This window comes from Lonchura striata, chromosome 7, assembly GCF_050655825.1.
Source record: "Lonchura striata isolate lonStrDom1 chromosome 7, ASM5065582v1, whole genome shotgun sequence".
Taxonomy (NCBI): Eukaryota; Metazoa; Chordata; class Aves; order Passeriformes; family Estrildidae; genus Lonchura; species Lonchura striata.
This window is the reverse complement of record NC_140709.1, coordinates 38131023-38140849: the sequence shown is the minus strand read 5'-3', so window position 1 is coordinate 38140849 and position 9827 is coordinate 38131023. Positions and strand designations below refer to the sequence as shown.

The 9827-nt window shown below is 50.1% G+C and overlaps 1 protein-coding gene across 2 annotated transcripts; it reads right to left on the bottom strand.

Moving 5' to 3' along the window:
* Nucleotides 1–547: 547 nt before the first annotated feature.
* ACKR3 (atypical chemokine receptor 3) lies at nucleotides 548–6105 on the bottom strand. Of its 2 annotated transcripts, none has more exons than XM_077785212.2 (2): nucleotides 6068–6105; nucleotides 548–2503 (listed from the first exon to the last, which is right to left on the bottom strand). In XM_077785212.2, exon 2 carries the CDS (start codon nucleotides 2474–2476, stop codon nucleotides 1382–1384), a length of 1095 nt encoding a protein of 364 aa, XP_077641338.1. In that variant the 5' UTR covers nucleotides 2477–2503; nucleotides 6068–6105; the 3' UTR covers nucleotides 548–1381. The 2 variants fall into 2 exon arrangements, with proteins under 2 accessions (XP_077641338.1, XP_085441670.1); XM_085585544.1 differs by lacking the exon at nucleotides 6068–6105 and adding an exon at nucleotides 4801–5250.
* Nucleotides 6106–9827: the final 3722 nt, after the last annotated feature.

The window sequence follows — 9827 nt, the reverse complement described above, 5'->3', positions numbered from 1 at the left end:
GATTCAAATCCTTTGCTGGTTTAAAGCTCCACTTGAGGCATCCCAGAGCGCCTGGATCCTGCCCCACTCGGACACTACGGCACTGCAAATCCCCAACAAGGGGGAGAAGAGATAAAAAGGGATTTAGTGCTGTCAGTACCGCTAACCCCCAATTCCATCGCCAGCAAAAACCACAGAGGGCTGAACCTGGATTAGTCCAAATATCCGCTCCATCTGCACGCTTCCGAATTTTCCTTCCCTGTGTTTATTTCTAAGCTACAAACACAGCTTTTCATCATTCCTACCAGCTTTTATCTCATAAAGGCATCACTTTCACGTTCCCCACCAGCAAAGACCCATTCCTCCCGCCCCTTCCCTGCTCACCATGCTCCAGTGCCAACTCCCATTCCTCCATCAGTCCTTTCTGGCCACCAAACACCAGAAAACACTGACTGATCTGTCTGCTTCTGCACCAAAGGACTGAGATGGCCTTGAGATTTCTCCTTTTTGACTTTTTTTTTTTAACCTGAGGAGAAGACTGGCAAGTCAAACCACTGGGAGGCACAGGTTTTGGATTTTTTTCCTCGGATCTTTATTTTACAAAAATAACTTACAAATAGAGACAACTCTCAGCAGTAAGATCACTCACTCTGTGCAGGAGGATACAGCCTGGTGAAGCAGGGGTGTAGGAGTTAAGGACTCTGACAATACTGTTAATTTTAACATGATGGCAGCTATATTACACTACATATATTTCATGCTCCAGCATGTGGGTGTGACACCACATAAAGCCATGGTCCATAAAGTGTGCCAGCCAGGGAGGATGCTCTCAAGAGATCATTTCCATCCTATTTATCAGCATCCTCTTGGAGCCAAACGGCCACCTAACACTCAGACTACAGCACTCTGGATACACTCATCAGCAATATACTTCAAATACATGATAAAAATATATTTAACTTTCAAATACACTTGTATAAGGTACATCAAGAGGCAGAAAATAAAGTCTTGAGCTTTTAAATACAACACACTATATATATAAACATATACAAGGAGACAAGAGGGAATCAAGACGTGGAAGGAGAAGCTTATCCATGTTATCTATGGTACACAATGGCTTTGTCTGCTAGGAAGTTATTTCCATTTGCATAGCGTTGTTGAGGAGTCCACACTGGTCTAGGAGGAGAAAAGGTCTTCATTTTGGTACCACTTCCACTTTGCAACTGATCCTACTCTTAAATTACACTTTGTCCTCTCTCTTTTGTAGGCTGGAATTCACGCCGCGTTCGTAACAAGCACATTGAAAGGAAGGGGTCAAAAAAAAAAATAAACAACAAACTGTAACACACAAAAAAACCCCATCAGGTCAGAGAGTCAAAGATGTTTCTTTCTGGGGCTGCAGTCATTTGGCGTTTTGTTCCAGAGCTGAGTATTCTGCTTCTGACACTCTGGAGGCGTCGATGAGTTTAGTGAGGCCAGTTTTGGCAGAGTACTTGAAAATAAAGGCTTTCATGAGCTCGTATCTGTAGTTGCGGTTGATGAAGCTGTACAGGATGGGGTTGACGCAGCAGTGGACCAGGGAGAAACACTGAGTGATGTGGAGGGTGGCATAGAGGAAATTCTCCATCTGGCAGCTGAAGGGGATGAAATGAAGGCTGTAGAAGATGTCCAGCAGGACAGCCACATGGTAGGGCAGCCAGCACACCAGGAACACCACGACATAGGAGAAGATGATCTTCCCGTTGCTTTTCCGCTCCTGGTCGCTGGAGGTGGAGATGCTCTTGGCAAGGAGGAAATAAAACACGGCGATGATGGGAAAGGGGATGAGGAAGCCCAGCACCACAGAGATGAGCTCCATGCCAATCAACCACTCCTTGAAGCTATCTTCGGGGTAAACGGGCCTGCAGTAGGTCTCGTTGTTGGAAGAGACCGTCTTGAGGTAATAAGTGTCCGGGAGGGACGCGGAGAAGGCCAGGAGCCACACCAGGATGCAGATGCAGCGGCGGATGATCTTCTTCTTGCGGCTGCTGGAGTTGGTGAAATAGGCGACCGAGAGGTAGCGGTCCACGCTCATGCACGCCAGGAAGAAGATGCTGCTGTACAAGTTGATGGAAAATATCAGGTGAGTTATCTTGCACGTGATTTCCCCCATGTGCCACTGGTTGTGCTGGACGAGCGAGACGACCCACACAGGCAGGGTGATCACGACGCACAGGTCGGCGATGGCCAGGTTGAAGATGTACAGGTGTGTTTCATAGCCGGTCATTTTGGCCTGGAGGTTGACCCACACCACCACCGAGTTGGCCACCAGGCCTATGACAAAGATGAAGATGTAGAAGAAGGACAGGGTGTAGAGCAGGGCGCTCTTGTTGAGCGTGCCAGGGCATGTTGTCGCATCCACCGTGATGCACTCGCCGTTGTTGCACGTCCAGTTGATCTCTGTCAAGTTGGCCGTCTCCAGGAAATCCAGGATGGAAGTCAAATCAAGCGCGCTCATGGTTGCTCGGACTGGAATTCAAATGACCTAAAGGCAAAACAGGATTGAAAGAAATGATGTCAATTATGGAGCTATTTCTGCTGCCGTGTCATACCAGGACGCTCTGCTTTAGTAACATCCCGCTCTTGCCAGGCACTTTCCATTAAAGCACTCCATGGAGTAAAACAACCAAAACACTTAGCAAAACTCATCTGCTTGACAGAAGAGGAGCAGCATTAGATTTTCTGTGATTTTTCCTTCTCTTCCAGCTCACATCTGACATCATCAGGTTGGCTATCGTCCCCGGGTGTGAAATCTGCAAAGTACACTGTGGCCAAATAAATGTCAGGCGACTAAATCTGTCTCCTCTGGCATAAATGATGCTCCTATTGCTTTCAGCTGGGGAATCTTTAAGCCATTTTATCTGCACTCCCTCAAGCACGGTAGAATTGATCTGGCTGATACATGGTACAGTAAAACATTTACCACAGGCTCTGGTCAGCATCTTGTCAAGTCATACAGACGCATAAAGTAGAAGTGGGGAACTGAGGGGCTTTGTACTCCTATCCAAACTTGAATTCTGCTCTGTCCTCCCTTCCCCTCTTCCCTCAAATTCTATTTTACAAAGTATTCCCTGCATTTAACAATTATTACACAGTGTATAGAAAAGAAAAAAAAAAAAAACAAACTTGGAGCTTGACTGCTGAGAAGATTTGCTGGTCTTAAGTTTTCTTTTTTGAAGAGTGCTTTGATTTCAAAACACTCCCCCATCATGGTTAGCTCCACAACTGCCTCTCTTACACCCTTTTGCTTTTATAAATCTATTTTTGCTGCCTCTTCAGTGCTTTCTTCTACCTGCAGGCAGTGGACAAAGCAACTTGTTAACTTCCTCACCAGCAGAAAGAAAAGGCCTTTAATGGCTCACACAAAACCCCAAGTGGGGCTGCTAATTGCCCTTGTGCTTTTGGGGAGGTATAAAAATGCTGTCCCCCTCCCTGGGACCCTCAGTACCACCCCCAGCCACAGGCCTGTGCCCACCACACTTGGGCCAGGCCAGTTTTGGAGCGGAGGATCCAGCCTGGGACATGCCAAAATAAAGTTGCACAGGTGGGTTTCCAGGAGATGGATTCTTGTTCCCTCATGAGGATCCCTTGTGCCCCTCACCTGAGCTAGACCATCAGGGCAGCCAGCCCACCCATGGACGCATCCACCATCCCCAACAAATGCTCTTCCCATGACCACAGCCCCGGAAGGAAAGGGACCAGTCTGGGGCAAAGCCAGTATGGCCAAGTGACCAGAGAGCAACAGGGGATCTCCAAATATCCCTGACCCCACTACAGGATCTCTTGGTAGAGTTTCCAGGGGCACAGAGGGGAAGTAAGCCGGGAAGAGCTCGGATGTGTTGAATACCCTCTCCCCAAAAAGGGACGTTGGTTGACACAGCACTTCTCCTTCTGCATAATCAGCTCGTCCCAAAGCTCCCACCCTCCTGCCTGGCAGGGACAGAGGCTACGGAAGAGAAGGGAGATAAGGGGGGAGATTACCTGAGAGGACTCAAGGCACTATTGTCCCAACAGAGGGGAAGCTGGTGGCACTAACAATGAGGGGGGCCCTGCACACATTCAGGGGAGATCAAATCTCTCCACAAACAGGCCCAAATTGGCCCTGCAAGGAGATCTGGCCTATGGCTTTCATCTTGCTAGCCTGATGAAAGACAGAGCTGAGATTCAAACCAAATTAAGCAGGGATTTTGCTAAAACACTGGCTAAATAGGGAGCTGAGCCAGTGGCAGCTCTCCATCCTGGGATAGCTGATCCTGTGCTGCTCTCTGGAAACCAGAGAGCAATTTAACTCACACTATGCAGGGCAGACGGGCTGATCCACCCCCCCCAGAGCTGCCAGCACCACCCTGGTGATGCAGGCAGCAAAGGTGGATGCATCCCCTGGGATGTTCACTTCATCCCAGGGCTGCAAGTGGGACAGAGGGATGGGGCTCCCAAACGCTTTCCAACCCTCTCACACGCAGGAGATGCAGCACCATCCCCAAGTCCCTGTACTTCAAAATTCAGCAGCAATTAAAGCAAGCTCCCTAAAAGCCACAAAACTTCCAGCTCCATGGCAAAGGCCACCAGCTCCTGCTGGTATCTGGGGGCAGGAAGAGGAGCACAGCAGGAGGAATACCCTGCTACCCCCCTGACACCCCACAGAAGTAGCATGGGTGGGCCTGGGCTCCTCTGGACAGGCACATGGTCTAAAACAAGAGGAACAGGCTCACTCCACATCCCAAGACCCCAATTCAGGACAGGACTGTGACCACCCAGCACCAGCAAGCCTCCAGCACGTACCTCGGGGAGAAGAAACTCAAACCTGGCTGAGGGGTGTCAGATTCCGACAAGAGAGGCAGCAACAGGGCAGCAGAGAGCCCTTGAAGCTGGAGACACCACGGCCACCACAATCGCAGCTGCTGGCTCAGAGCCACCCCGGGGATGTTAGGGAGCACTGAGGATGCTCAGCCCGCCGGCACGCCGAGAGCACGGCGGCTGCACACACGTGCATCCATCTGCCTGCGCCTTGCGCATCCCCAGCGCGGCAATAAAAACCCGAAACCGAGCCGGCCTCCCAGGCTCCAGGTCCCGCCGGGGAGGAGGGCTGTGCTCACGGATTACAGCCCCACAAACCGGGCTGTAGTCTGGGATTAGCTGCTGTAACCTGAGCTCCGACTCCCACCCAGATTAGCTGGGAGGTAACGTGGGGGGACCCACCAGACAAACTCAATAAAGCCACGCCGTGCTCCTACAAAAACACCTTCAGCGCTCTCTGCAGACAGCACAGCATGCGAAAAACTCGTGGAGGAAGCTGGGACTGCAATTCGCATCCACGACACTGCAAAACTCCTGCAGGCCATCACCCCTTCACCTGGCAGCCACTGAGTCCAGTCGCTGCTGGTTTACAGGAGATAGGACAAGAAGGAAAGGAGACGCACCCAAAATCCTGCTCCAGACACCCAGAGCTGTCCCTGGAGCTGATGCAGGCTGCAGGATCGCACCCTCCCCATCCCACCTCCTGCCCAGGACCCTCTGCAGGCTGTGACGAAGTAAACAGGCACCAGCATCCCCGCCCAGGAGCACAGCACGGCCGGGCAGTGTCCAAGCCCTCAGCAATCTGGGGAGCTTCCCAGAGCATCCCACAGCTCCTGCTCGCACTCGGACCTGCCTCCCGACTGCTCGGGGCTGTGGGCACTTCCCGAATGAAGAGGGAAGGAGGCACGGCAGGAAAAGCCAGGACCGCTGGCCGGGCTGTCACTCGCACATCTTCACCCCTCCCGTGTCCCGGCTCTTCAGCACGCGGGGGTGGCCACCGCAAGAGGACAGCCGTGCCCGCAAGGCGCTGTGCGAGACCGAGCCCGGCACATTCAAACTCCGCGGCAGCTCCGGGCTGAACAAACGATCAACAGCCGCAGGGGAAGGAACGGAGCCGAGCAGCGCGCCGGGGCGCCCACAGGGGAGCCGCCCCGAGCTCCCCCAGCCCCTCCCCGCGGGAAAGGCGCGTGGGGACCAGCCGGAGAGGCTCCCCGCGCCGTGCGAGCGCTCGGGGGACCGGGGCCGCCCTTACCTCGGGGCCTGGCGGCGGCGCTGCCACAGCCGGTGAGCGCGGCCGCGCCGCCGCCGCCGCCTTATAGCGGCCGTGAGGGGAGCCCGCCTCCCGGGGGCGGCTCCGCCCGGCACGGCCCCGCGGGCGGGCAGCCCGGCCCCATCGGCCCCGCCCGGCCCAGCCCAGATCGGCCCCGGCTCGGCCCCGGCTCGGCCCCGATCGGCCCAGCCCCGCCCGGCCCAGCCCCGCCCGGCCCAGCCCAGATCGGCCCCGATCGGCCCCGGCTCGGCCCCGATCGGCCCAGCCCCGCCCGGCCCCGGCTCGGCCCCAGCCGGGTCTCCCGGAACGGGAGCGAGGGGTGATGCCGGCACGGGGGAGAGATGAGGAGGGGAGAAGAAGGGAGGAAAAAGAGAGAGGGAAAAGCGGGAGAAACAGTGAAAATAAGGAGAGGAAAAAAGAGAGGGAAAAGCGGGGGAAAGAGAGAGGTGGAAGCCAGGGAAGGAGAGAAAAAGAGAGAGCTAGAGAAAGAGAGAGGAAAAAGGGACATAAAAAGGGGAGGAGAGAAATAGAGAGAGGAAAAAGGAGAGAAGGAGGGAAAAAGAGAGAAATAAGGAAAAAAGGAGAGAAGGAGAGAAAAATAAAGAAAAAAGGAGAGGAAAAAGGAGAGAAGGAGAGAAATAAGGAAAAAAGGAGGGAATGAGAGAAAAATAAGGAAAAAAGGAGAGGAAAAAGGAGAGAAGGAGAGAAAAATAAGGAAAAAAGGAGAGAAGGAGAGAAAAATGAGGAAAAAGGAGAGAAGGAGAGAGAAATAAGGAAAAAAGGAGAGAAGGAGAGAAAAATAAGGAAAAAAGGAGAGGAAAAAGGAGAGAAGGAGAGGAAAATAAGGAAAAAAGGAGAGGAAAAAGGAGAGAAGGAGAGAGAAATAAGGAAAAAAGGAGAGAAGGAGAGAAAAATAAGGAAAAAAGGAGAGGAAAAAGGAGAGAAGGAGAGAAAAATAAGGAAAAAAGGAGAGGAAAAAGGAGAGAAGGAGAGAAAAATAAGGAAAAAAGGAGAGGAAAAAGGAGAGAAGGAGAGAAAAATAAGGAAAAAAGGAGAGGAAAAAATGTGAGAAGGAGAGAAAAATAAGGAAAAAAGGAGAGGAAAAAGGAGAGAAGGAGAGAAAAAGAGAGAAATAAGGAAAAAAGGAGAGGAAAAAGGGCAAATGAGAACAAAAGCAGAAGAAAAGAGGAAAAAGAAAAAGGAGAAAAAGAGAAATAGTGGGAAGAAAAAAGGGGAAAGGAGAGAAAAAGCAGAAGAGGAAAAAGAAACAGGAAAAAAGAAATAGAGGGAGGAAAAAAGAAAATAAAAGGAGGAAAAATGAGAAAAAGGGAAAGATGAAAATAGAGGAAAAATGAGAGGAAAGACAAAAGAGGAAAATAGAAAACGAGGGAAAAGAAGAAAGAAGAAAAGTAGAGAAATGAGAAAGCAGAAGAAGAGGGGCAAAGAGAGAAAAAGTGAAAAAAAGAAAAAATGAAAAGTGAAAAAAGAGAAAATGTGGGAAAATAGAAAAAAGGAGAGAAAAGGAAAAAAAAGGTGAGAAAAAATACAGAAGAAGAGAGGGGAGGGGAAAAGATGATGAAAGAGAAGGGGAGGAAGAGAAAATAGAGGAAACGGGGAAAGCAAAAGTATTTTTAAAGGTGAAAAAGCAGAAAAAAAAAACATGTAAGGGGAAAAAATTAATCAGCATGTCTGTAGTTGTTTTCTATTTTCATTTGTTTTTTTCCCTGCCACAATAAAGTATTGAAGTAGACAAGGCAAGGGGAGGCAGCAAAGCCTCACCTCTGCTCCCTCCCCAAGGGCATGAAAAACTGAGGCCAAGGAAAAGCAACAAAAAGCCAGGGAGTCACTGAGTCCAAGTGAAAATCCTCTTCCTTGCACGGCTCCTGCGGTGTGGGAATCAAAAAAATAGAAAATTCCTGAGATACTGAAGAGTTTGATCTGCAATCTTAGAAGAAGCTTAGATTAATGTAAAAACGCAATACACAGTCATTAAGCAGGAAAATCGTAAACTTATGTTTCTATAGTTGTAAGTGAAAATATGCCTTAAGTGAGAAATTGTATGGATAAGATAGTGAAGGGTTATAATGTAGGGGTGTCATTGTGTACAGTAACTGATTTTAGAAGTTATGATAGAAGCATATGTGTGTATGTGAGTTAGAAGCCCACTAGATAAAAGTATCCACAGTGCAGTAGAAATAAGTAGAAGTGATAGGTTGGAAAAGCAATATAAACCCTATGACAAGTGTGTTAGTTTAGTAAGTTATGCATTGTCTTGTAATGAAGAACTTGTGACTGCTCTTGAGCTATGGCCGACTGCTTGCTTGTTTACAATCTCATGGCCTCTGAGACTGATGTTTATCTGAGCAATAAATCGTTCTTAGCCCAGAAATAGTCCCATCCCTTAATTACAAGCAGCAACAATAATTCTGAGGGAAAGGGGGGGTCAGGCAGGCTGTCTGTCCCAGGGAAATGCTGGGATTAGTTATCCATCCACCTGCCCAGCCCTGCCAGCTCCCAGGGGTCTCCACCTGCCTGCTCCCAAAACACCAGGTGAGCTCAGCCCCAAACCCCACCCCTGCACCCACACCGACCTACAGCTCCTAAATCACCTCAGCAGGGCTGAGCCACTGCCCAGCCAGGACATGCAGCTCAGCTGATCCCTTTGAACCACGACTTTTTTAAAGATACAGGGCTAAAGTTTAGCCCCTGAACCTGCCCCCAGAAAGCACGTCTTTTGTTTCCCAAAAAACACATACTCACATACTCCTATATCCACAGGCAATTAACAGGACAAAGAGGAATGGCTTCAAACTGAGAGTAGATTTAGATGGGATATTGGGAAAAACATCTTCCCTGGGAGGGTGGTGAGGCCTTGGCACAGAAAAGCTGTGGCTGCCCCATCCCTGGAAGTGCTCCAGACCTGGTTGGGTGTGGCTTGGAGCAACCTGGGGTATTGGAAGGTGTCCCTGCCCATGGCAGGGGGTGGCACTGGATGGGCTTTGGGGTCCTTTTTTGGTTTGGGTGCCAGGGAACAAAAACAGAGGGAGGAGTCTCCCACCATCCCATGGATGGAAAGGGTGGGATGTGAAGTGTCTCATCTCCCTTCCTGGCCCCTGCTCTCCTGGGTGAGGTCTTCCCAACTTCACAGCTGTTGGTGAGCGAAATGTTTCAGCATCCGCTTGAATTCTGAGTGCTTGCCCAAGTCCATGGATGTTGGTGGGATCAAAGCACGGTGATGTCAGAGAGCGACGGGATTAGGTTTAAAAATAAGCAGGGATGGAAGAACTTGGCTAAATCAGGCTCTGAAAATCCTAGGGAAAAAAAAAAACCAAAACCAAAACTAAAGGCACTCTAGCGGCACTCTGATCACTTGGCCAAAAAAGCAAGTGCAGTGGTTTTGCCTTACTTGGTGTGCCAGAAAATAACATCAGAAAGTCCAAAGTCTTCCACAGCTCTTCAAAAATACCAGCCAGCACCTGGAACCACAAAGCTGCTGGAAGTCTAAGAGTCACAGGCAACCTTCCCTCTCCTGCATTTTGCCAAGGGCAGAGCCCTCGCTGCCCTCTCCGGGTTCCCCTGTCAGGTGTCATTTTATAGGGAGCACTTTCCTCACAGGAGAGCCAGGGCCAATTCCCTTTCAGCTACAAAAGCTAGCTAAAAGGTTACCTAGGTTTTGTAGCTAAATTTTAATGCCAGGCATTAAAATTCAGGCATTAAAAATCTGCACAATACAAAACCACCT